Consider the following 27,858-nt stretch of genomic DNA (forward strand, 5'->3'; position numbering starts at 1 on the left):
TGGCCTCTATTTGGAATTCAGAAAACATGAAGGAAATAAAAGAAAAAAAAATGTAGTCCACTTTACTTGTTTTATAATCGAGGAAAATGAGAAATAAAATGAAATATACATCAAATTGATGAATACAATTTTTATTTTACATGTCCTTAACTTTTGATTTACTTAATCTTTAACTATATTTGAATATTTTTTTTTAATTTTTAATTGCATTTAAGTATTGAGATAGAGATGAACCTTAACATAATATAATTATGTCTTGTTTTCGATCTTCTATGACCTCAATCATATTTTTCATCTTCGGGTATTTAAAAAACTTATTTTAGGCTTTTTTGTTTTCTTTTAAAGGCAAAAAATATTTATGAAATGTTTGGTTTGTAAAGGAGAATAAAATAAGAAAAGGTATAAATGAATTTTGAATGGTTGAGATGATGAAATCAAGTTATAAATTTGATCCCACTTTCTTCGGCTCTTCCATTGTTACCCATCAAATGTACAGTCACGATAATCATAACATTAGTTATTGGGTGCTATTTACTTGGAAAATAATTATAGGGCAAATAAATTGAGATTTACTATGTTTAGGTTTCTTTTTTTCTTTTTTAAATTTAGAATGTCAACAAGAAAATTGTTAAACTCATATCATATAAAGGAAAATATTCAAGAATGGACATTTTCAAATTTTTTTTTCAAAAAAAATATCTATTTTATGTTATTATATACTTTTTGGGATGATGACAATTGCAGATGACTTGAAAATGGCATGATCTTTTCTTTTGCAATTATATTACTGTACATTACTTATTTCCTTGGGATCCTAATCCCTTCTATACATCAATATTGCAATTCTAATAATTATTTTTGCTTTTTTTTTTTTTATCAAATGCCCATTAGTTTAAATGATCCATTTTTGGTTATGCGATAATCATTGACCCTTTTTGAAAATTTCAAATTATTTAAATATTTATGTCAATAAGTGTCTCTTTAAAACTTAAAAATATATTATGGACATGAAAAATAAAATAAAATTATTTCCTGAATTTCGTATGTTTGATTATCCAGAATAGCAAGAAAGAAAGTATATAACCTATTAAATAAAAAGTTTATTTTATACCTCATTAATTTTTTTGTGACATTTATTCTTTTTTACTAATATCAAAATAAAAATGTATGATTTTAATAGTATTTTGAATGAAATAAAATATAAAAAAAATAAATTTAATTCTTATTTTCCTTTCTTGAATAAACCATTATCCAAACGAAGCCTATACGCCCTCTACCAAAAACTAAGAATCAAGATTCTTCCCACATGAGTCAAGTGGAAGTGTATGAATTTGGTTTATAAAGTAGCGTTTGGAGTCCTAAAATTGTGTATATTTTTTGGTGACTAGTCATTGCCGAATGTAAATGCATATATGCCTTTCTGCATTTGATAGGTAGTCATTATAATAAAATAGCAGTGTGGGTACACAAATTAAAAGAGAATAAGGCGTGATTATTATAAAAGAATTACAGGTGCTATTCATATTACTAAATTAAGCAATAAGCAAATATATTTTTTCTAGTAGAAAAATTATAAAGATATGAGGGTATTGAAATAAAAATGCACATTGAATTCTGCCATTTTTTAATTTATTTTTTTATTTTAAAAATCAGTAGTATAGAACGTAGATGGTTTGTTTGCAAGTCTTTTTATAAAAAAGAAATAAAAAGAAGATGATGTTCGGGCCAGAGGGCTATGAATTGGAAACGGGCTTGGGTACGAGGCCCAGGGCCAGGCTCAGGCCCAATCCAAGAAACATTACCATCTGGTCCATCTCCGCTTCATCGTCTCTGGGCTTGGGATTGTTCAGACAGAGAGTGAAGCGGAACCACAGAGAGGTGGGGTTAAGGCTTAAGGCTGAAGGCTAAGGTTGAAGGTTGAAGCGCTTTCTTCGCGTCCCCAATGATCGCGTTTCCGGTGAGGCCGCCTTTCCAAGTTTTCTTCCATTCCCACTGTTTTCATCTCTGAGTAATTTCAAACGCAGTAATTTGTTCTTTCAATTCAATTCTTTTCAGAAACATCCACATTCTGATCAGGGAATTTCCGGTAAACATTACGCCCTCCCCTCTCTCTAACTATCTATTCATATATGTATGTAAGAGAGATTAGCTTCCGCTTTCTATTGTGGCAGATGAGGAAGAATTGGATGGCGATGGGTCAGAAAATTGCGTTTCTTTAGGTGGACCGACCGGGGAGAAGGTTTCTACTGGCTAGCGTTCTAGTTATTATGGTTTTATTATATTGATGTTTCTGTTTATTATGTTGATTTTTTAACATAATTTTTCAGGGTAAACAATTTCAAATAACTTAAGAAGCTGTTTGGTATTATGTAACGAAATTCAGAAATGAAAATTAAGAATTAGAAATAGAAACTAAAAATAAAAAAACTAGCAACCTGGTTAATATTTTTAAAACTAAATTAAAAAGCTAAGTGAACAAATAGTCATTTTGTCCTTGAATCAAATAACAATAAAAATATATATACGATTAAAGTAATGATATGACAAAAGAACAGTGAGTAAAAGTACTATTACAAAGATGTAAATTATTATAGTTATTTTGTTAAATATTCCAAACTCGCTTTTTAGTGCTCTAGAAACAATTCTATTATACATGACAATTGCAACATAGTAAACTCTTTTTTCTTGAAAAAAAATATATATAAAATTTTATGTAAATGGGTTCAAGAATTAAAGCATTGTGAGTTTGTGACAACAAGGTTGCCGAAACAACTAAAAACCATAATGTCTAATTTTCAATTTTTGTGAAAGCAATTGAAAAAGAAAACTAGCCGTATAACAAATGCATTATCATAATCAATTTCTTGCATATATATTGCTCGAAGAAAGAAAACAAGTGGTACCAAGCATCCCCATAGTTGCGTTGCAAAATTCATGTTAATTGATAGACTTCATGTGACCAGTGGACCCAAATAGTTCAAAGGCAATGTGTAGCGGTCTTGGGCCCAACTAGCCTCATGGGTTTGTCCTATGAAAGACATCTCACAAAGTTGGAGCCTAAACCATTCTTATGAGCCAAAGATCTCCCTAGTACACGTCTGATGTGGGATCTTAACATGCTCTTACGTTCGATCTCTAACGCCCTCGTTAGAGTGGCTTACATCTCTGTGTAGGATCCACCTACATGTTAGTACTCTTAGAGTGGTTTTGATATCAAATGTAATGGTCTTGGGTCCATCTCTAGTGAGATATTGTCTGTTTTGACTCATTGGTCTCACAAGTTTGTCCTATAAAAGACCTCTCACATAGTTGGAGTCCAAACCATCCTTATAAGTCCAAGATCTTTCTAGTACACATCCGATGTGGGATCATGACACAATGCCATTTGGGGTTCTGTGCGCGCGTTTGTCTTTTATATATATGTATGTATGTATGTATGTATGTATGTATGTATGTATGATGTATGTCTCTATATTTTGCAGCCTACGTAGGTATATTTATAATCAGCTCTAATTGTTGTAGTACTTTGATAGGGAGTATTGCATATTCAATCCCAGCTTGAGATGCTAAGAGGTACCCAACAATACTAAACCCTCATTTGATTTGATTGAGCACTTTTCTTCATGTGTACCTTACTAAACATGCATATGTGTTGAAAATGCATGTGTTCATTGTGCTCGACAGCAAAGTTAATGCTGCAGATACCAGTGCTTTTACTTCTCTTTCCATCATCATGATTGATCATTGTAACACTAGTATATTTTTGGTGCAGGCACCCAAAAAGTAAATCATATGGGGAAAACTGTGAGTTCATCAAATGAGGCAGGTGTAATTATGCTTGAGTCATTATTTTCTCTTTCAACCAGAAAACAGCTAAGTGTACTGAGCAATTCCTGTCACATTATTATTACTAGAAGCAAACTGGTTTCAGTTGTGACGGTGAAACTAAAATGCCCATCTTCAACACTGAGGGAAACTTTGTCTGCTTTTCAAAGAAGTCATTTACAACTAACTCAGATGAAGAGATGATCTCTGATGATGAGGTATGCGCTAGGATTTGGTTATTCTCCAGATGGTAATAATATGGTTATCCTTAGGTAGTTTTGCTATTTGTATCCTTGCCTTAGTAAATGTATACCAAGGTTCCACTTTGACTTTGTTCCTTATTGCAAGAAGTTGACATTATCTTGTTACTTGTTGGAAAAGGGGAATAATGTTCCGTCAAAATTTTCAAACATTTCTGGCTGTAAAGGGTTACAGAAAGCTAATCCTCCTAGCTTTGGAAGTGACAAACGATCTTGCTCATGGTCTGAAGCTACTAAGGAAGCTGAGGCACTAATGTGTTTGAATGACAGTGCAGAGTGTTGCTCTTCGCATGTTGCCAATTTTAAAGCAAACACATTCTGTAAAGGTATTCTTTCATTCTTTAATGGATGCTAGGCACTTTTCTGGTTGTTTCCATGTCTGCATGCATCTATTTTTAAAAGATATGTGCAATACACATTCATTGTCAAGTACATTCTAAGAATGTCCACTTCAGGCAAAAATTCTGGAAGCTGGGATCATATCCAGATTCCAAACTTGTACTCCTAGGTCCCTTCTCGTTGGGACCGGCGTTCAGTAATGGGCTAGATATGTATTTAAGTTTCATCTGTGATAGAGCGTAATTTTTTCTTAGTCATTTTCTATTTTCAGATTAGTGATTCAATTATTTGTTTTCTATATGTTATTTTTTTTTATTCCTAAATATTTTTCTGGAACTTAGTCTGGCTAAATCATAAATACAGTTCTGCTGTTAAGTCACCACTTCATCTACAGCTTAAGATGTTAAATTGTGGGCCAACAATTCATATCAAGTCTCAACACTCCCCTGCATGTGTGGCTAGTCTGAGGTGAAGTCTAGAGAGACACATAAACAGTGAATAACACCAATTAGGCATTGACGGATTACAACATCCAATTTAAGATAGTTATAAAATAGAGAGTAAAGCAGGCTAAAAAGTTGAAACTGTTCTCAATTGTAATTGCACGACTCAATTCTATTCTCTAGCTCAAAAATCTGAATCTTGTAGGCTTATCAAAGTTAGCACGAATTGACCATGAATCTCGACTCAAATCTTATGATTGACATTTCATTAAGCAATCATAGGTTACACCTTGATCCAATTGGATCCTAGTCAAATGCGTATTTTTAAAAATCCACAAAAAAAATTGCATTCAATACAACAAGCCTTTCTTTTCTAATGGCTTATGGTACCTATAACACTAAACCATTACCGTTTTTTTTTTTTCTTTGATCTATTTTAAAATTATAGGGTTCTTAAACTTTTTCTGAAGAGCTTGAAATCCCATGAGATCTCCATTTATTTGATTGTTGCAATAGTTTATTTGGAAGCTAGAAATGTTTGGCTATGAAGTCGTCTTTATTTTTGAAAAAAAAATTTAAATCTTAAAGGCGAATTGTTTCAGTATTTTAACTTTATAATAAATACTATGTTTTTTCATATTTCAATAGTTATGCATGTTTTTATATCACATGTAAATCAAGCACGTGACCATTCCATGTCAATCAACATATTTAATTTTTGGGTAAAATTCAGCAACATCCCCCCGTATTCAAAAAATGACACTCCACCCCTGAGTTTTTGAAAACTACCACAAAACCCCTTGAGGTTTAATTTTATTGACAAAATGAATTTTTCGTTACTTGACCATTAGCCAACTATTAAGTGTAGTGAAAAAATTAAATTTTATCCTTAATATTTACTATCAACTCAATTTTGATAAGATAAATTAAGAAAATTACATTAATTTAATAAATTAAGTCGGAAGATTTGATCAGTTAATTAAAACATATTTTGAAAATTAAATTTATAAGTGAATTGAACACCCAGCGACTAAACCGGGTAATTCAGTTGACATAAGCATGACAACATAATTAAATTATTATTTTTAAAAATTAAAAATTATGAAAAATAAATAGTACAAATAATTCAGAAAAAATACTTAAATAATTATATTATTGAAAAATATTTGCTATATACATTTCATGAAAATTAAATGACTAAATATATCTTTAACAAATAAAATATAGTTTAAAATAACTGATTCATATAGACGGTTGGTCAATTTGTGGCTTGCTTTTTGGGTTTGGTTGAATACCAAATTTAATAACATAACAACTTGAATAAAATTAGGAAAAAGCAGGTGTATAGTCTCAAACAATGGTCAATCAATTAATATAAATTTAAGTTTTCTTTATCCATTTAGCATTCATATTTTACACACAGAAGAACTAACATCTCATCTTATAATTTTAATTTATAAAGAATGAATTTTGAAATTTTATTTAATCTTTTTTTAACACTACGTTTGATAAGTTACTTGAATTTAAATATATTGAACTAAGTTTTATTTGTTTTATGATGTGTTTTGTCATTAAACTTTTATGAAAATAGTGTCTAATCAGCATTTTGTAGTATTATAATTAATAGATATTTAAATGATTTATTAGTAAGTTTATTTTTCTATATTTTTCAAAAAAATTTAAAATAATAATATATATTTTTTGTTATGATGATGTCAATTGGTATAATTAATAGATATTTAAATGATTTATTAGTAAGTTTATTTTTCTATATTTTTCAAAAAAATTTAAAATAATAATATATATTTTTTGTTATGATGATGTCAATTGGTTGATCTAAGTGATTGGACCGGATAAACTAGTTAATTTGAGAATCAATTAGGTCTTCTAGTCGCTTAGTTAGTTTTGAAGACAATATATCATCCAATTGTTTCAATTTAATTTATTAAATAGGTGATATTTTATTATGGCTAAATTTTTTTTTTTTTTTTTCACATATACATGATGATTGACTAACAATCAACTAATGGAAGGTTCATTTTGTTAATAAAATTAAAACTCAGGGGGTTCTTTGGTAGTTTTTGAGAACACAAGGGGTGAAGTGTCATTTTCAGAAAACTCAAGAAAGTTGCTGGATTTTAGGCTTAATTTTTTAAATGTATTTTGTTTGTCTTACACGCATAGACATACAAAAGAAAAAAAAAATACATAGCCATATACATACATTATACATACATATAATTTATCACTAACTTCTAGAATTTGTGCCTATTAATTTGATTTACGATTCTTGATTTCCAAAATAATGATTTCAATTTACAATTTATATCCTAATCTGACAATTATGTTCACAACATAGAAGTGATGTGTTATATGATAATTTGTAAATGACTACCTTTTTTATTTGTCAGCAAAGATAAATAATATTAAGAAGGGGCATCAAGGGGATGCCTCCCAAGTATGATGAAAACCAAGGATTACAAAGGAGTCCCTCCCAACCAGCCCAGAATGCCAGCCAGAGTTCATACAATCCAACAGTCTATGACAGCCTGAATAGGAGAAATAGTTTCTTTGAAGGCTTTTTTTGTTCCTTTCCCTCCACACTGCCCAAAAAATAGCAAGGGGAATGTGTGAGAGTACTCTCTTGCTTCCTCGTCCTCCATCTTAGCTTTAGTGATCCACTTCTGCTTGACCATGGATATGGCCAAGTTCCACAATTTATGGTTCCATGAATGATGCTTGTAAATGGCTAATTGAATAATTTATCGGAAAATTTTGCAATGTACAAGCTTAATGTTGCTATTTAGAAAAAATACATAAAATTAGAAGTTGGATATAGGTGTGGAAAGAGTTGGATTTGGAGGTCTGACTATCATTTCCTCATCCTCCCCTTGCCGCCTCTACCACCTTTGTGACCCCAGCTGAAACCCTACCCCTCAACAGTAGACATCATCTCTGAACAAGAACAATGGATTCTGGAGCTGAATGCCTAGGATCCTTCAAATTCAGCTTACCATCACATCATGAACAAATCTGTCTTTCTTTACATCCACCCCCTGCCTCCATGGCAGATTGCTACTTTACATCCTTCACCTTCAAGGTTTTTCACTGCTGCTGCCACCTGACTCCATAAAAGGTCATCTTGCTAAGTACCTCCATCTTTGCCACCAATGATGTAGATCCCTATCCAAGTCATGGAGCTCATTTCAAAGATTCATCATCCATCATCCTCAGAGCCATGAAGGACAAAACCGAATACCACTTCCCTTTCCACTGCAACCCTTGAAAGGCAGAAACTTCCCCACCTTTGTTAGATGAATCGACGCCCAATACCACATGCTACCCAATTGAAAAACCCTTCCCAACCAACCAAAAATCGACAACCCATCAAAAAACCATTTTGTAGCATCTGTTGCGATTTTGATTGTGTTTGACAATGAACAAAAGAAGATTCCCCTCACTTTGTCTGGCTGCAGGTTGAAGGTCTAAGCTTTGATCTTAACCGAATGCCATGGGGTAGTCTTCATGAGAGAATAAGGGAGGTTTGGGGGATATTAGGGAGAGAAACTGCCATTTTGCAAGAAAATAGCTAATTTTAACAAAAAAACAGCTGGTGCATAAAGAAAGAAGTTTGTTGAACCTTCGAAAAATCAATTGGAAGAGATTTTTGTTGTTTAGCAGCCCCTTTGTTCTACTTTATTACAGATCTCTTTACTTATCACCATAGAAAGAGAGAAGTTTTATTGAAAGAAGATATAAATCTTACATTACTTTTGATTTGTGGAATAGTTATTTTTTGGAATAAAATGGAATATAATGTAAAAGTTAGAGTACAGAAAATAGTTATTCCTTGTATATTCCTAATTTTTTCATTCAATATGTTGTAAGAAAGGAATAGAAATTACCTTGGTGAAATTTGGGAATAGTAAGGAGCAGACATTCCCATGTGAAATTTGAGAATAGTTATTTCCTGTCTATTCCTTATTATGGACTCAAAATGTTTTACATTGTCATTTTCTTATTAGTAACAACTTAACTTTTTTGTAAAACTAATTGTAACTAACCTATTACAACTAATCCATTCCTATGAATAGGACAAACAAAACATAGGGTAAGGGAATGTTAGCAAAGAAAGGTGATTGCAGTGCTTGTTTAAGGCTCAAAGCTATAAAAACTTAATTGCAGTTGGAGCTAGATTCTGGAGAAGTGTGCATGATCAAGGTATATATATAAAGGAGATTATAGAGCTTTTTAAGGATTAAGATGCTGGCAAGTCTCCTTTTAGATCCATGATTAAGGAGAAATCTACATCGCATTATATGTCTATAATTGTAGAAGGGAAACCTAAAGTTTGGTTTAGTGCATCTTGTGGGCTTATTACTTGTTTTGTTACTCAATTGAGTTGGTTGGATTTCTATATGTATAAAAGCGAGGTGATTCCCTTTAGACTTTTCTGTTCGCTATAGCAATTGATGTGTTAAGTAGATTGGTGATGCATGCTTGGGAGTGGGAGATTATTCAGGGCCATGGTAGAGGGTTGGAGATCTCCCAGTTACAATTTGTTGATGATACCATTTTTTCTTTGAAGTTGAGGCTAGAAAAATTTCCTAAAGTGCATTTGTTGCTGTGGATTTTTGAGCTATGCCTTGTTTGGAGACTAAATATTGGGTCAGAGTGGGTTTGGAGGGACTAATTTGACTCATAGGGGGCCCTAGTGATTCAGTAGGATTGCTGGTTGTGGGAATTGGCTTGGCCTTTGTCTTATTTAGATCGCCCTTTAGGTGGTAATCTTAGGTCAGTTTCCTTTTGAGATCCAGCATTTAAAGAGTGGGCAAGCATCTTGAGGTTTGGAAGAGATCTTATATCATCACAATCTCTTTTTGCACCTTTCTTGTATTCATTTTTATTTTTTGTCTTTGTTAGGAATCCAGTAGTTACAAGAGATAGAATTCAAAAAATTGCGTGGGATTTCTTTTGGTTGATTAGAGGATGGGAGGAGATATCATTTGGCTAGTTGGAAGGTTGTTAGTCGGCCTAAAGCAAAAGGAGGGTTGGGTCATGGTTTTAGTACTTGGATCAGTTACTGACCTGGTGAAGCCATTGGTTGGTTAGACAGTGAGTTAAACCAGTGGTTGCACTGGTTAAATAAGCATTATATAGAATAATAATAATTAAAATAATATTTCAAATATGTGATTATAGACTCATAATCATCTGTTAGCTAATTACAATTTTAAAAAATTGAAAAAATTTAGATGAGATGTATAATTTATATGCAAAAAATGTTCACTGGGTGAAATGACTTCTTCTCTCTTTCTCTATATCACAAATCTCCATATGGCTTTGGATGTAGCAAGAGATGTCTAAGCTCACGATTCATATTGAAGGGAAGACCTTCAACTTGAGATTGGACAAGGTAGGAGATATCCAAATTTTGTTCGTGATCGAGAAAAATCCCTCTCGAACTAGATGGATTAAACTTCCAAAAGAGGCAGTTCTCTAGTTTGCCAATGGTCTTCCAGATTTCGTTTGGTTGGTTAGGGATTGGGAATGTGCTATATTGGATGTCAATTAAGTGGACTAGAATGGGGAAGTTTTCGGAGTTAGGGTTGGGTTGGGATGGTAAGATTTTATGCGTGTTTATTCTTGGTGACGCAAAAGGGGTTGGCTCGTGCAACTTTGCAAGTAAGTTTTGCCAACTAGCCAAAGAGTTTGGGTTTCTATCGTGAGGCGCGAGTGTGGAGAACCCTTTTGTGCCCATATCGTGGAGTCAAGTGGTGTTCAAAGGGAAGGCAGGTGAAGGAGAAGGCTATGAAAGCTAGTTCCAACAAGGAAAGCAGGTTGCTGTGAATGAAAAGATGATGTGTGCATCCAATGTGGGGTTGAGCCTAGGTCAAAGGTTGTAGGGGAGCCGACGCTAGAAGATCTCCGGTCAAAGACGCGTGTTCGTATTGCTCAGGCAGTCGGGCTTGCTGATATTGCAATGGTAGCTAGGGATTCAGTTGATGGTGCAATTCCAAATGAGGCTGCTAGGGCTATGGTAGGGGAAGAGGAAGGTAAAAGTTCTGGGCTGGGTTAATTAGTTATTGTATTGGACCTGGGCAAGTTAATGGAAAAATGAGGAGCCTCATTTCTATATAAAATAGGCTTATTAATTGAATAGGCCCATTGTATCCAAGGCCCTATTTGGGATGTTCATCGTAAGGGAAGGATGATCAGGCCAATCATAGTCGGTAGGCCCAAAATGTTCAATACTCTAGCCCCAATAAGTAGGTAGAAAATATAGGGAAGAAGGATTTTCACCCATTTGTAAACAAAGGTCAAAATCTCTCTCTTGTTCCCCAAGATTCATGTGGAACATATCATAACGTGGAGTTGTTACAGGAAGCTGGCAGCTCGGAAAAGTCTCTTGATGACAAAAAGGAAATAACTAAAAGTGTTAAAAGTGATTAAAGATTGTAGATTTGCAGAGGGCAGGAGGATGCTGCAGCAAAGTTTTATGAAGTTGATGGTATTTTGGACAGGATATCTGATGCCTCAGACCTTAAGGCATAGGGATCAAAAGGTCCCAAGGTTTATACTTATCAGAAAACTGCACAGATGGGTGCGGAAATGAAAAATTGTCCAAAGAAAATAGAAAGCACGTTGGTGAGGTAGTGCCAAAGATTTTAAAGAGGAATTTAAAAAGAGAGTTATTGCAGAAGACAGAAGTGCTAAGAAGATGGGCAACTCTTGTGTGGTTAGCAAAGGAAAGGAGGTAATGAAATGGGGGATTTACCAAATAATGAAAGCGATGGTATTAATGAGTTTGATTGTGATGGGGTTTAACTATTGGATGAAATTAGGGAACAATATGCATATGTTTCCAATTCCAATGACATTCTAGGGGACTTATCTTATGTACATCCATCCCCTTTGGAAGGATTGGAGGGGGTCTTTATATTTGAAAATGACAGTTTGGTTAATGATTTGTAGTGCAAGGACGGTGTTTTACCAACACTAGAAGTTCAAGATGTCATGGATAAATTGCACTTAAAATTTTGTGATGCTAGTGGAAATGCATTGAATTTTGATGGGTGTAAGTAAAAACAGAGCTAAAAAGGGTCAAATGGAATTAGCTAACTTGAAGTGTTTGGGTAATTATGAAGGAATAGGATTGAAGAGGGGGTTCCCTGTTAATTGTTCTTTTTTATTTTTTATTTTTTTCATTTATTTATTTTATTTTTATGTTGTGGACTTCTTGTCCTGTTTTGTTGTAACTCCTCTTTCTGTATCTAATATACCTTCTTTTATTATCAAAAAAAAAAAAATGCAAACAATGTTCACAACACCCATTAATAAAATCATAGCAAAAAAAATTAAAAGACATATTTGGACAATTTATGGAACTTATCCTGTTATTCATCAAATATTCTTGAAATATATATTATTATAATTGTGTTCATATTATAAAAGTAAAAGAACATTCGTGATTGAGGGAGAGAACTTTTTATCATGTGAAGAAGCTTTTATACACACACACACACACAAAAACACACGTTGGGAGCAAATTGCAACAACTCCCCTTGGATTCACATTTGGAGGACGGCAGCCCCTTCAGAAGTTGCCTTTTTTGTTTGGGAGTCCGTACATGGAAATATTTTAACCCTTGACTATCTGCAGAAAAGAGGGCTTATAGTCACAGACAAGGAACATGTGGAATTTGGCTCTTTCCTTGACTGGGCAGCAGCAGGCTACGGCATATTCATTTGGAGGGGAGATTCGGGCTTGGAAAGGCATCAGAGCCACCAAGGAGAAGTGAAAGGCTTGGAACCTCATCCTTCTTGCCACCATTTAGTGTGTTTGGAAAGAAAGAAATAAGAGAGCCTTCAAAGATTCAACTACTTTGCTTCAGACTTGCAAAGACTAACGGATTGCTGCTGTCACTAGCTGGCTTAGTGGGAAAATTGTTAATGATCATTCTGTAATTCTTGATTTTTGCGACACTCTACGGAGTGGTTAATGTTTTGTGCTATGAGTTGGCATCCTCTTGATGCCTTGCTAATATTATTTACTTTTTTTCTTATTAAAAAAAAAAACAATACAAACACACACACACACACACACACATATTATTGGTGTGATTCCTTCACTAGACAGAAGGAACCTGCTTGACAAAGCATACCTCTTCCTTTCTCAAAGACTCAGGTTAAAATCCTCCCATCCTTCTAGTGGCCAATGCACAATTCAACATTTTTTGGTGCAAATGTGAACAAACTGGGTCAACTAGGCTGGTCCACCGAGTTTGGCCTAGTCTCGCCATGTTGCCTAGTTTTGAACAGGTTTGACTTCAATTTGACTGATTTTCAAGTTTAGGGTGTAACCTGAGTCGGGACCCTGACCAGTTCCAATCCGGCCGGTTTGGACCAGCCATATGGGCTTTTAAAACCATGGTTAGGATCTCGAAAATTTGGGCTTTAGACACAAAGCTATTAGGAGTAAGTATGGTGTTCATTTGGATGGGTGGAGTGCTAGAGGAGCTAATTATACTACACATGCAAGCCCTTGGAAGTTGCAAGTTCAACTCTTGAGGCTTCTCACTTGTTTTGCCCCTTGCTTCTTATAAAAGTAGAGATGGTGCATCTTTTTATTTGTGGGTGGATACTTGGGTTGGGAAGGTTACTTCTTTTCCTTGCCTTCATAGGGTTTCTTATCTTCATAATACCCATGTTCCTTAAGTTTGTTCTTTGGATGGGGTTCTATCTTGGGATTTCAGTTCCTTAGAAATCTTAATGACAGGAAGGGAGGAATTAGCTCATCTCTTGGAGGTTCTCCTTTCACTCCTGACTCCTCACGTGAGAGCAGATGAAAGAATTTGGACAGTGGATGGTTTCGGACATTTTTCTTTTAAATCTTTTCTGATGTATTTGTTGAAAGATCCCTCTCCTCCTACTTCCTCTCTAGACAGAATTATTTGGCAGGCAACATTCCTTCTAAAAATTAAGCCCTTCACCTGGACTTTGATTTTTAATGGAGTTAATACTAATGATCTGTTGCAGGTGAGACCTAATAAATCTTGTAGTCCAGGCATGTGCATCATGTTCAAGTCATCACAAGAAAACACTGCACTCCTCTTCTCCATTGCGAGATTGCTTGGTGGCTTTCGGGTAATTTGTTTGATATTTTTGCCGAGGTGAGGGTGTCCCCTCAGAACATGGAAGGTTTTTAGAGTATATAATTTGTGGGTTTGGGGCGTGGAAGTGTGCTTTGCTTTTGTATTCATTTGGCACTTTGGCTGGAGAGAAATGAAAGGATTTTTTTGGATAAGTTCACTCTTCCTCCATTATTTTGGAATAGATAGGGTTGTGTTCCTAGCATACTCTTGGGCATGTTCTTTTGGTGCATTTGGGTGTATTCCTTTCGGTGATTTGCAGCGTGATCAAAGAGCTGCTTTGATGTGATTTTTGTTTCTGCTTTTTTGGAGCAGTTCCAGCCTCCCTTCTGATTTGTGTATTGGGAAGATGCCTTGTCCTCCCTTTTGTTTTCTGCTTTCTTTTTAATAAATCTTCTTTTCTATGTATATAAAAAGCTCTGTCTGATGGTTTCTCAGATTATAGATCTGTATGGCATTTGATGATTAATCAGTGCAGGTGGGAAGGGCAAGGCCAAGCCCAAATTTTCATTCCGTTTTCAGTTACCCAAGGAAGGATTCTTTTTGTCTTCTATCTTGAAGGATGAAAGGGACTTCTGTTGCAAGGATCAACATGTGCCTCAAGAAGCTGTTGCACTTTGGACTGCGGAACATTCAATGTCTGAACTCCTGGAAGATTTTCAGGGAGAAAGAACGACATATTCAGAGATTAATGGAATGCCTGCTGAAGTAGACACTTCTGGACATGGATTGGCCAATAATTCAATGACCGAACTTCTGGATGGTCTTCAGGATAAGACTGGTGTATGAACAGTAGTTCTAAAAAGCTTCTTTTTCTTATTTCGCCAATAAAATCTTCCTATCTTTACTGCTCTTGTTATTCGACTTTTTCTTGCTGCAGGATAATAGAACTAAAGGAAATAGGGTACAGCTTGCTGGTAAGAAAAGTATATTATCATTGGGAGACAGAAACACTGATGATGAAGACCCCCCTGAGCTGATGGGCGATGGAACTTCAAGCGATGAAGAGGTTTCTCTCTGTTTATTATCTTTAACAGCAACATCCATTCAAAATTATCTCCTGAAGTATTCCCAACTATATCCTTACATAGCTTTTCAATCTCCTATCCAGACCTATAATCAAAATCTAAAGCTTGTTATCCCAGAAATTGAAAGGCAAACAATGGCAGATCGGTTTCATGAAGTTTTGAGTGCCGCTCAAGTGAATGATGAGGGGCTTCCTGTTGCAGCACATAAATTATCAGGGTAACTGAAACTAGAGGCTTTCCTCTTGTAAACAGATCATGGATTTTGTAATTTAGAATCCAAATGAAAAATAATGTTCTCAATGAGGTGTTCTTTTGTGCCGCCAAGTTTTGCAGGGGATTGTATGGGCAATTGCAGCAAGTCATGCAGAATGAAAGGGGAAGAGAAATGGATTTTTCAAGGAAGTTGCAAGCAGGAATTAGTCCAAATGGTTAAAGCATATATATATATATATATTGTCTTTTAAACTTTAATTTATTCAGGGAGTGATTCAAAGCATGTGCGAATTCAAAATGCTTTCATAATTGAGCACACAGATAAGAAAATGAGTTTTTTTTGTTCCTATGTTTGTGTAAGGGCTTATATTTGACTTGTCTAATTCCCTTACCATTTCAGATGAGGCAAGCTGCATTGATTTGAAAATCCTGTCAAAGTACTTGGATGGAAAGGTCACTGTTTGTCTATGTTCTTTTAAAGAAAATGAAGAGGTATATTGCTTTGAATATCAATTTGAGTATTTCCTGAATTTTGCTCATGCAGCCTCAAGTTATTTGTCTTGTATCAGCAAAAATTTCTAATTTATAGTTTACCAAATCGAAAAAACCTTTTCAGTTCGCTGAGGATACTTCTACAGCTAGAAGTTTTGAGGTTTCTTTAATATATATTTTTGTGTATAGTTCAGTATATAATAAATTTATGTAATAAATATAGGTAGTAAACATCAAAATGGGTCTCTCTATCTCTCGCGAAACGAATCTCTTATTCTTATTGAAATCAACCATGGTTGCGTGAATAGCAGATGTTAAGGTGATCGGTGATCTGAGTTTGGAGAAGGAAGGGGAGACCCCTTTTTTGCGTGTGTTCGAGAACAACATCTCTCGAAATCAGTCTGTTAAACTCTCAAAGGAGGTAACTTTTTGGGTTGCTGATGGCTTATCCACCTTCATTCAGCTGGAAAGGGGATTTAGAAACGCTCATAAGAGAAGTCATCTATGTTGGTTGGAAATTAGGTGGACGAGGGTGGGGAAGCTTTTGGAGCTATGGCTGAGGGAGAAAGGGAAGAACTCTTTGGTTTTCCTGGAGGTATAAAAGGTATGGATGGCAAATATTTGCATATGAGTTCTGTGAGTTCACGAAGGAGTTTCGTCTTGTTCTAGAAGAAGCTGGTTCAGCAAGCTTTTCACATCCCAGGTCTTGCAGTATGGTGCTGCTGAAAGGTAAATCAGGCAAAGGCGATGTAAGTCATTTGAAATCAGATCATTTGTGTTTTCAGTGTTGGGGAGAAATGCGATTGCAGGATTCCGGAGTGACTGTTCCAGACAACTTCACATCATGCCCGTAGGAGAACATCCAAAAGGCAAAAATGCATAGGGCTCCAGTGGTTGCTGCGAGCATCGATGAGGCTGTCGGGAAGATGAGGGCACAAAGGCTGGGCTGGATCAGCTGGTCCTCATCTTGGACTTGGGCTAGGTATGTGAGAAAGGAGGTTTTTTTTTTCTTATTAAAATTGGTTCACTAATAGAATGGGCTCAAGGTTTAATTAATTATTCTTTGGGCCTTTCTATGGGTCCTAAAGAGGATTCTTCTCAACAGGGGTTTTCTCAGTTGGGCCTTGCTTCTAAAAATGTCCATTGTGAGGGTATGCGTGGCCAGGCTCATCTCATATCTGATCCCATTAGTCATCAGGTCCATTCCCCTGGCCAAAATTCACAGAAACCAGAAAAGGGTGACGGAAGCAGTCAGATAATTGTTAACAAAATCCAAGGCCTCTCCAATTATACAAGAAAAATATAGAGTGGATAAATATTCTGGAGAGGCTTGGATTTGGTTAAGATGTAATATAAAATGGTGTTAGAATTTGTCCAATGCACCCAAATGCAAATCCAAGGTCTAAAATCCATGTTCCCAAACACAGCAGCAGTGTGTTATCTGGAAGACTTTAGCTTGTTCTCAAAAACTGATCTGGGAGAAAATGATGATATTTATTGAAGTGTCAGATTAGTTGTTGATTTTGGTTTTGATACAAAATCTGATATTAAGATTTTAATTTTAAAAAATTTAAGGGCCCAAAGGTTTACGCTCGTTGGAAGGCTGCTCTTATGGGTGTAGAAATGAGGAAAGTATATAATTCAAAGAGAGTATTCCGGTGAGATAAAGTCAAAGCTTTTGAGAAATTCTGCAAGCGATTTGAGTATTGTGGAAGATGGACTTGATAAGATGAAGGATAGAGGAAGTAATGGAACTAGCAAAGAAAATGAGGAAATTTTTCAGATAATGACAATGATGACATCAGTGAGTTCGAATGTGATGGGGGTTTTCTGTTGGATGAGATTGGGGAACAATATGGTCATGTTTCTGAATCCTGCAATGAACTTGGGGACCTTTCATAATTTAGTTGAATAATTGTAATGACTCTAGCATGAATGGGTATCTTTTGTGAGAAAGCTGTGAACCTACTGAAGTTAGTTAATTCAGTTATTTAGTTGAAAAGTCAGCAGACAACTCAGCTTACAGTTAGCAGAACATTCAGCAATAAAATTATTCTGTCAGCAAGTTGCAGCCAGTGTGATTCTTATTCAAAGTGCTGTTCATTTTTTCAAAGTGGAATACAACTGTCATCCATTAATAGCACAGGAGTGAGTTATTTTGTGTAGGAACTTGTCATATTCTTTGCCTTGTTTCTAGGTTTATTTAATGAGTTGTTAAGTCCCTAGAATATTAAAATTTCCCATCTATTCCCCATGTACTCTGCCTTATAAATAGTGGCCTCATCCCAGTCATTTTTAAGTAGTGGAAAAATAGAAAAGAATCTCAAAAAATCGAGCAAAAAGGGCTGCAGCACTATAGCTTTTTATATATATAATTTCTTCATCAAGTCAGTAAATTAAAGAGGCATTTTTCAGTATTTTTTCTTCTCTGTTTTTTCTATTTTTTCTATTCTTCTGTTCCAACAAAATTTGGTATCAGAGCCATGTCGTCCAGCACCTCTTCCTCTGCTAGAACTATGTTCAATTATTCTCAAAACCAAGTACCCATTTTCGAAGGAGAAAATTATGGGTACTGGGCTGATCAAATAAAAATTTTCTTCATTGCACAAGACTTATGGGAGAATCTTGAGGAAGGGTATGATGATTCAACTTCAGCAAATGATGATTCATCCTCTACAAACACAAGCACAGCAACCTCATCTCAGAGATCTGCCCAGAACAAAGAAAAAATAAAAAAGAATGCTCTTGCTTTGAGTTATCTTCATCAGGATCAGCAAGACCATCTATCCCCGCATTTTTGGCATTCAAAAGGCTAAAGACGCATGGGAAACACTGTGGAAGGAATTTCAAGGAAACAATAAAGTAGTCCGATGGAATTTTAAGGAAACAATGAAGTAGTCTCAATCCGACTACAATCTCTTTGGAAGAACTTTGATTGCTTGGCAATGAAAGATTCTGAAAGCATCAAAGATTTTTTCTCCCGGGTTGCTGAAATAATCAACCAAATCAAAGCTTATGGTGATTGGATAGAATAAAAAAAGATTGTTGAAAAAATTTTCTAAAGTTTACCACCAAAATTTGATCATGTAGCTGCAGCAATTGAAGAATCAAAAGACCTCTCAATTATGACTATGTTTGACCTCTGTGGTTCTTTAGAATCACATGAGAAAAGAATTAAAAGATCTTCAGGTCAGCCCTTGGAGCAGGCTTTTCAATCAAACCTCAATTTGAACTGGAAAAATCAAGAAAGGAATGGAAATTTTCAGCAACAAGACCAGTCTCAAAGAGACCAAATAATTAGTCCTGTGGTTGTGGAAGAAGCCGTGGCAGAGGCAGGAATTTTCAGCCTCAAAGGTCCAGCAATCAAGGACAGAATTGCATCATATGCAAGAAGTCAAATCACACCTCAGCTGAATGCTATTTAACGTGTAAAAGGTGCTGCATTCCAAACCATTCAGACTGGGATTGTTGCACAAGAAGAATGAAAGTTCAAAAGCAAATTTCAGCAAGGAAAATGATGAAGAGCAAGTGTTTCTCGCTTGTCTCAATGCTGAAAGCAACGACAACAAGGTTTGGTACCTTGACAGCGGCTATAGCAGTCATATGACAGGTAACTGTGAGTTATTTGTTGAAATTGATGAAAATGCTTCAAATTTCGTTATTCTTGGTGATGGGAAATTTGTAAAAGTTGAAGGAAAATGAGTAATAGCAGTGCGGTCCATATCAGGTGAGCAAAAATTAATCCATGATGTTCTTTATGTCCCAAGTCTTGCTCACAATCTCTTAAGTGTGGAGCAGTTAATTCAAAAAGGATATCAAGTCCATTTCGAAGGAAATGAATGCAGAATCATAGACAATAAGAAGAACTCACTGATGGCTAAAGTTGAGATAACTCGAAACAAGGTTTTTCCACTCTCCATCAACTACACAAGTTCAGTGGCTTTGAAGAGTGAAATTTCAGACGAATCTCAACTATGGCTTCTCAGATATGAGCATTTAAATCATAAGGGATTGCAACTTCTCAAGAAAAAGGATATGGTTCGTGGTCTTCCCCAAATAAATCAAATTGAAGGAGTTTGTGAATGCTGTAATTACGGGAAGTTGCAACACCTTCCTTTCCCCAAAACTTGTTGGAGGGCCAAAGCTCCTTTGGAGTTTGTTCATGCGCATATATTTGGTCCCACAAAAACGCCATCTCTTGGAAACAAAAGGTATTTCATCCTTTTTGTAGATGATTTTACTAGAATGATATGGTTGTATTTTATTCAGCAAAAATCATATGCCTTCTCAATATTTCTAGTGTTCAAATCTCTCGTTGAAAGGCAAAGTGAGCTGAAAATGAAGACCTTAAGAACTGATTGTGGAGGTGAATTCATATATCACCTGTGCATTAATTATTGCAAGAAGGAAGGCATTCAAAGGCAACTAATAGTGAGTAGAAGCCCTCAGCAGAATGGAGTTGCTGAAAGAAAGAGCTAGACCATTGTCGAAATGGCTCGGAGCATGTTAAAAGGTAAAAGACTTCCTAATTCTCTTTGGGCTAAAGCTGTACATACTACTGTTTATATCTTAAATAGGTCACCAACAAAATCAATGAAGAATAAAACTCCCTGTGAGGCTTGGAGTGGGTAAAAACCAAATGTTAGCCATATGAAAGTGTTTGGTTGTCTAGCCTACTCACTCAACAAAGCTTTTAATAAGGACAAGTTTGATCAGAAGGGAGAAAAGCTTCTGTTTATTAGGTACAGCAAAGATTCTGAGTTTGTTTTGACTGGTTTCACTGACAGTGATTGGGCCGGATCAGTTGATGATCGAAACAGCACATCGGCATATGTTTTGTGTCTTGGAAATGGCACCATTTCATGGTGTTCAAGAAAGCAAAACACTGTTGCCTTGTCATCTGTTGAAGCAGAATATATTTCAGCAACAGAGGCTGCTTGTAAAGGAGTTTGGCTGAGGAAATTACTTAGTGACTTAGGGCTAAGGCAAGAGGGTCCTATAACCATTTATTGTGATAATATGTCAGCAATAGCTCTAACTAAGAACCCAGTTTTTCATGCCAGCACAAACCATATTGAGGTCAGCCATCACTTTATTCATGACCTTGTGCAGAAGGAAGAAATTCAGCTAGAATTCATCAGCACTAATGAACAACCAGCAGACATGCTGACAAAACCCATTACTACTAAGAAGTTTTTGAAGTTCAGAGACATGTTAGGAATCACAGCTTTAGAGGGGAATTTGTGAGAAAGCCATGAACATACTGAAGTTAGTTATTAAGTTATTTAGTTGAAAAGTCAGTAGACAACTCAGCTTACAGTCAGCCGAACATTCAGCAATAAAATTATTCAGTCAGCAAGTTGCAGCCAATGTGATTCTTATTCAAATTTCTGTTCAGTTTTTCAAAGTGGAATACAGCTGTCATCCATTAATAGCACAGGAGTGAGTTATTTTGTCTAGGAACTTGCCATATACTTTGCCTTGTTTCTAGGTTTATTTAATGAGTTGTTAAGTCCCTAGAATATTAAAATCTCCCATCTATTCCCCTTGTACTCTGCCCTATAAATAGTGGCCTTATCCCAGTCATTTTTAAGTAGTGAAAAAATAGAAAAGGATCTCAAAAAATCCAGGAAAAAGTGCTGCAGCAATGTAGCTTTTTATATATGTAATTTCTTCATCAAATCAGTAAATTAAAGAGGCATTTTTCAGTATTTTTTCTTCTGTGTTTTTTCTTTTCTTCTGTTCCAACATCTTTAACCAAAGGGATGTTAGTATACAGTATAAAGTTGATGTATACATTGTCATAAAAGTAATTCACCTAATTTTTTGACTTCTAAGTACATAGTTTTTTTTTTCTTTTAAAAACATTGTTTTCTTTTTCCTTTTTACTGACAAAAAGAGTGGGAAGGATTGGAGGGGGGGTCTTTTTTTGATAATAAGGGGTTGGAGAAAAAAATGCAGTGCAATTGATGTATTGTACCTATACCAGAGGTGGTGATTCCTAGGAAGGATTTGGTAGCCCAAGAGATATTGGATAAATAGGATTTGAAAAGAGTGATGCTGCAGGAGTGGAATTGCATTTTATTGGGGGTAAATTCAAAGGGAAGAAGGATCAATGGGAGCTCTGAAGTGCTCAGCGAATTACTTGAAAAGGGGTTTCCATGGTTAATTGTTTTTTTCTGATTATTGTCTTTTTTGTTTTTTTCTTTGTTTTCTTTTTTGCTTTTTCTGTTTTTTATTTTGTTTGGGTGGGCTTCTTGTCCCCTCAGTTTGTAATTTCTCTCTTTCAATCTAATATACCTTCTTTTATTGTCTTTAAAAAAATAGGTAATAAATGATGCTGTTGTTAAATACATATAATTAACATACAATTCAGTTAAATGAATCTTAATTCATAATTATCTTCTTCAATTTGTTACAATAAATGAGTTTGAGTACTTAAGAATTGTATATTTCCTGTACAATATTTGTGGATGAAATCTCAGTGATTAATTTCTTAAGTTAGAAAGTAAATATTTAATTATGTTTTTTTAATATATAAAGAGTACCATAGGTTCATTTGCGACCTTTCAGTTAATAAAAATATATAGTAATTTGATGAGAAGTGTTCTAAAACAAGTTTGGGAAATAGGAAACTACTATGCAGAAAATATGTGAAAATTTAAGTAACTCTTATAGTATCATAGTATATTTTCTCCAGAAATTATAAATTTAATCATATTGTATAATGTACTTTGTGGCGCTGACAAAATAAGTGAAAATTTTGGCTCTAAAATTCTCTCATGCAAGATGTTTGAAGTTCAAGTATTATAATTCTTTTGTGCATACATTGTATTTATAAACAACATTTACACAAATTGGTGAGCATGAGTTAAATTTTTTATGATTTTTCAGTATTTCAAAAGCTGCTCATTAAAAGTTAAAGGTCATTGTAATTTTTTTTTAAAAGAATAAAATATAAGAAAATTTTGACTGAATTTACCCAAGTCAACTCATTATTGAATGGGGTCAAAATTCGATTAGGCATATGAAAATTTGTGACTACATTAATCCAAGACTCCAAGTACAAACACACACACACACACACTTGTGATCTTAATTTTTTTCTACACTACGCCACCCTCATACCCCCAATATGACGTGGGAGCCTTGTGTACTAGGTATTGCAACTTTCAAATGCATGCATCAATCTAAAGAAAATAAATGAATTACATACCTACAAGCCATAAATAATGGCCTATAGATGTATCTATCCTTAACTCCCTATTGCTTGACAACCCTTAGCATCTCTCTTTCCTTGATTTATTCATAACTTAATATCCTTCTAAATGTTTATAAAATTGTTAAACTAAAAAAGTATCAACTAATAATTTTTTAAATTTGTGGAAGATGTGTAACTGAACAGCTAAAAACATGGAATTTGCTCTTTTTAATGAATAAGAGTGATCTATTCAATTATCTAATTTTTTGGAAAAAAATTTTGTGACTTTCTCACGCCTCCACGTAAATATGTAAGACAACTGCAATAAAATAATTATAAAATGATAGTTTTTAAAGTATGTAAAATAAATCTGTGCAAAGCACAGATGTGTAACTATATGGATTTATTATTTCAGTCTTACTTTAGTGGGAGTATGTGATTGTAATTATGAGATGAGGAAATGTTTCTTGTATTTCATTCTCTTTTTGTTGCATCTCCTCTTTGTTGATCTGTCTGCTGTTGAAGAATCTCCAAGCATGGCAACAAATCCCTTTTCTTTTTGTTCTTGTTATTGTTATTATATTAAAAAAAAATGTGGATCATAGCCATTTGCAACTAAATATGGATGAGAATTGCTGGCTGGGACTGTTCCTTGCCTCCCTCTTCATCTTCATCTGCTCCTCCCCCTCTTTTCAAAAGAATGTGGATGTCTTTTTACAGTGGAAGCCTGGGAGGTTATTGAATGCACATGCTTGATTCTGCAGAGCCCCCAAATGAGAAGGGAAAGTGGAGAAAGGAAGAGGACAGTTATCTTTAACCCAAGAGCATGTACTGATGTTGACCTTGAAGTGGGGAGCTTGATTCGAATTCACCCTCCATGGTATGGACTCTGGATTATAATTTGGATATATTTTTTTAGATTCCCTTTTTCTAATTCAATTCTGGAAAATGATAAAAAAAATATTCTGCGGGTAAATTTTTTGAAAGCAGGATTTGATTTTGACTCATTAATTGTGTATTTGTTCAAGTTACTTTGCCTGAGCTTTCCACTGGAAGTAGAATTGCATCTCTTCTGTCACAATTGAACCTATCCTTGTTAAGAAAAAAAGAGGTAGCTTTTCTTCCTTGCAGTTGATGGGAAAAAAAGACATTTACCACCTGTGCCACGATGTCCAAATCCCTATTGAACTGCTGCAGTTGTGATATTTTTTTTAATGCCATTCTAATTGAAATGGTGCAATTCATTGTTTATGAATTCTATTGACAGGAAAGAGGTCCAGATCATGGCGAATGATGAATGCATAATTTTATCTGCATATTTCTCCCAGATTTGACAATCACCGTTAATTTCTCTTTCATCCAGGAAAGGTAAAGATCACAATGCCTTCCATTTTTGCATCTTTAAATGATGGGCACCTTTTAGCATGTTTTGAACCTCAGATCTTAGCATTTGAATTGTATAATGGTTATATTTTTTTGAATGATCCACCTCATTTCCCCCCATCTTTAGGTGATAATGGTTTTGTGTGGGTTTCATGAAGATACTAGAACTAGTCATGTATGCGGCTTCTCTGTCTGATCCTCATTTGTTTGCACATTTGTTTTTCCTAGGTCACAGGCACGAGTGTGGCTGCTTGTATCATCTAGTTTAGGTTTAAATCACATCACATTGGCACTTGCATTGGTTCTGTTTGTAGCAATTTTACCTTGAGGTGTGTATCTGCGGTGAGGGAGATTGCATTGTATTATCTCTAGATTGAGGAACACAAATGTACGAGCACTTGGTGTGAATGCATATATGCTCTTCATTCAGTATTTTTAGCAAATGAGCTTGGCATGCGGTTTCGTTTTCCACTATTCATTTTTATTTTCCATTTTGATGGACCAATGTTCATTGGCTTTGTGCTGAATCATTCATCTCAGAAACTCTTGTGGTTACCATTTTAAAAGAAATGGAAGTGTACTTTCTCAATCATGCTATTGGCCCAAATTGAAATAATTTTTACTGTGCACCAGAACTTCACAAGTTTTTTTAGGCCTTTGCCTTTTTTTCATTTTTTGTGGATAGAAATAGAAATGTACCATGATAGATGAATTACAAAGAGGGTGAGGAGTCCTCAAGAAAACGAGGGGAAAAAAAGGACAAAAAGAAGCTAGTGCAGTATGAAGAAAAAAAAAAAAAAGCTAGTAAAGCTACCCAATCGGATTGGATATTAGAGAAAGCAGCATTGCCAAAGCTACAAAAATTTAATAATTTAATTGTACTGAGATCAAATCAATAAATGAAGCACAATCTTGAATAGTCCTGTTGTAAATTATTATTTTTCAGTTTAATAATTTAATTAGTCACAAGTTTATCAACAGTTGGTTAAGGAAAGTAAAATACAACAAATGGTTTTTTTTTTTTTTCGTGGCATTCAAACCAAAGGTCAGGGAAGCAGTATATCCAAGTATTGATTGATGGATATCATATTCAAATGCTTTGATGTATATCACATTTACATTCAAACTACATTTGCCATATTAGACGTCACAGTCATCTGTCATTGGATTCTAGAGCAATACAACAGTGACAAATTTTTCATGATACTGCATTTAGTGATCCAAGCAAATTTAGCCGTGCTTCAATGATGCAGGAGTTCCCCGCTAAGAAGCCCTTTTTTGGGTCTTTCAGTTTAGCCAGTGATATGAACTTCTGGGAGCCCCAAACCAGGCAGGAAGGACTGAAAAGATTATCCGCTGCAGAAGAAGAGAAGCAGAAAGACCTCAATATTACAGGTCTAGCAAAAGGGAAAGCCAGAATTTGTATAAGCAGCTCTGGACCTTACTTTCAAATTCATGGTATTCTTCACCGATTTGGTCAACTAGGTGAAAATTGAATTTCACGAACAATTTAGTATCAGCGGGAGTAATTGAATCGTCCAAACATAGGAACAAAGAAATGCTATTGCCTTTGCCTTCCCCATTTCCATTAGGGTAGAGCCTAATCTTCCTGTTACAAATTTGCATACCATTATTTATAACTTACGATATTAAACTGCAACTCAAAAATAGAAAAACATACAGTAAGTTGAACCTTTATAGATATAATTTCAACCCGCAGAAAACAAATTAGCAAGACATTCTAACTCATGAGTTTGTGAAATTGAATTACACATCAAATATAGGAAAACATTGAGTTAGCTGGACTTATAAATGTATGGGTACCATTTGCAGTCTCCACCAAGGAATGATTCGGACTCATATCGATCGCAAATCAAACCAGTAAAATTTTTTATGTTCCAAGTGTAGTTACAAGAAACAGGTGTTTTTATCATTGATAAACACTCCCCTTTATGTGTCTGTTTGAGAACAAACACCTCTGCCCCAAAGACGCAAGTGTCATTTACAAGAAATCCATTTGAACGATCGGTGAAAGTAAGAAGTTCGGTGAATCTGGGGAAGCCCTGTTCGGTTTTCATTGCATGAAAACGTGTTACCCTTTCATCTGCAATGTGGAAACGGTAGTGTTAATGAAGAAGCTGACATGTCAGCCATTGCATTTTCATGTCTGCAAATTCAACTCCATGGGGGACGAAGGATGACATGTGTATAGTATGCTATGTAGCAACATGGCAAATGGATGCAGAAATTCCAGAAACAGTTCGAAACAAAACAGAGACAAGTTTGAAAAAAACCACCTTTGTTATAGAAATACTGGTCCACATCATGATTAAACACGAACAGTTTGAAAATTACATTAACCTCCCAACCAGTCGGGAGAGTGTTTGTGTCAACCAAAGCAAGGTAGATAGAGACATGATTTTGCCCATAGCTGCTCTTGTCCCCCTCTGGGTAGATAATCAATTTCCTGCCATGGAAGATGTTAGTGATGCTGTGGTTTCAACTTTCAACACAAATACACCCACATAAAATGCAGCCGATCAACAAATCAGAAACTTCACCGCCAGTAGCCAGAAAAAAGAAATTTCCCTCAATGTTAATTAAAATTGTGTCATCTTGAGGAATGAAGTTTCTATTGATTGGTTGTACAAGCCATGCTACTTTTGTATCATATGAGAGAAAAAGACTGTTGTAGGTTGTAGCCAGCTGGGTGTAGCCATTTGTCAGCTTCAAAGGCTGAAACACCATAACTAATAAGCAGTTGGAATCTAAAAAGCTAGGCATAAGAGAGCATACCACTTGTAATCCCCTGCTTCAAACTTTTCTGAACCGACCTTCTCTACTGGGGCTGCTGAAAGTGTTGAGAAGGATTGGATTTTGAAGATGTAATGACAAGGTGGAGCATCTCTCCCTGAAACAGCAATGATCAAAACAAGAAAAAGCTTTTTGGGGTACCTTCAAAACGAGAGAGAGAGAGAGAGAGAGAGAGAGAGAGAGAGAGGGTACCTTCCAAGTCTAGGTGGGAAAAGGGTAAGCTCTTCATGATGGCAGGAGACGGTGTGCGGGTGGGGATGATGCAACTGTCCATGTTATTATGGTTCAAACCAAATGTGTGGTCTGACGAATGAGGTCCTCCTGATATTTATGCATATTTGAGGTGAGGATTCTGAAGGAATGTCCCAAGTAACGTGGGAAAGGGCAAAAGGAAAGGGATCATTCTTCGACTCCCCAATGCGCTTGCCTTACTTTACCCAGAAGAAAGAGATTGTTCATATTTCACAATTTTTCTGACCCCCAACAGCAGTATGCAATTTATTTGCCCCTATAATTTGAATTCTCAATGGATTTAGATAAATAGTTATATAAATTTGTATTGATTTTCTTCTAAACTCATACAAACTCTATAGGTTTGAATTCAAACCTTCAAATGTATGCTCTTTTACGAGCTCTATTATCTAGCTTAGAGAGAAATGGTGAAGCCTTGAAGGCAACTGAAAAAAAAAAAAAAAGGGGGAAACTTTCC

General features: G+C 35.2%; 2 protein-coding genes across 14 annotated transcripts; one reads left to right on the forward strand and one right to left on the reverse strand.

Annotated features, from left to right (window-relative positions):
• The first annotated feature begins 1,829 nt into the window (after window positions 1–1,829).
• LOC131156308 (uncharacterized) lies at window positions 1,830–25,923 on the forward strand. 13 transcript variants are annotated; one of them, XR_009136958.1, is made up of 16 exons: window positions 1,830–1,957; window positions 2,056–2,086; window positions 2,172–2,239; window positions 3,534–3,573; window positions 3,773–3,822; window positions 3,915–4,043; window positions 4,207–4,411; window positions 14,497–14,801; window positions 14,899–15,027; window positions 15,130–15,263; window positions 15,380–15,474; window positions 15,660–15,751; window positions 23,717–23,832; window positions 23,981–24,063; window positions 24,220–24,320; window positions 25,589–25,599. XR_009136958.1 is itself a non-coding variant. In XM_058109884.1 (15 exons), the coding sequence occupies exons 1-14, from the start codon at window positions 1,943–1,945 to the stop codon at window positions 24,284–24,286; spliced, it is 1,476 nt and encodes a 491-aa protein (XP_057965867.1). In that variant the 5' UTR covers window positions 1,830–1,942; the 3' UTR covers window positions 24,287–24,320; window positions 25,589–25,923. The 13 variants fall into 13 exon arrangements, 10 of the variants coding, with proteins under 10 accessions (XP_057965867.1, XP_057965872.1, XP_057965868.1 ...); XM_058109884.1 differs by lacking the exon at window positions 23,981–24,063 and having other exon boundaries at window positions 25,589–25,923; XM_058109889.1 differs by lacking the exon at window positions 23,981–24,063 and having other exon boundaries at window positions 3,773–3,804; window positions 3,918–4,043; window positions 25,589–25,923.
• Window positions 25,400–27,447, reverse strand: LOC131156309 (uncharacterized). Its single transcript, XM_058109895.1, has 6 exons — window positions 27,342–27,447; window positions 27,132–27,246; window positions 26,633–26,802; window positions 26,160–26,439; window positions 25,781–25,944; window positions 25,400–25,691 (listed from the first exon to the last, which is right to left on the reverse strand). The coding sequence occupies exons 1-6, from the start codon at window positions 27,421–27,423 to the stop codon at window positions 25,534–25,536; spliced, it is 969 nt and encodes a 322-aa protein (XP_057965878.1). The 5' UTR covers window positions 27,424–27,447; the 3' UTR covers window positions 25,400–25,533.
• Between the last annotated feature and the right edge of the window lie 411 nt (window positions 27,448–27,858).

The sequence above is a fragment of the Malania oleifera genome, chromosome 5, assembly GCF_029873635.1.
Source record: "Malania oleifera isolate guangnan ecotype guangnan chromosome 5, ASM2987363v1, whole genome shotgun sequence".
NCBI lineage: Eukaryota > Viridiplantae > Streptophyta > Magnoliopsida > Santalales > Ximeniaceae > Malania > Malania oleifera.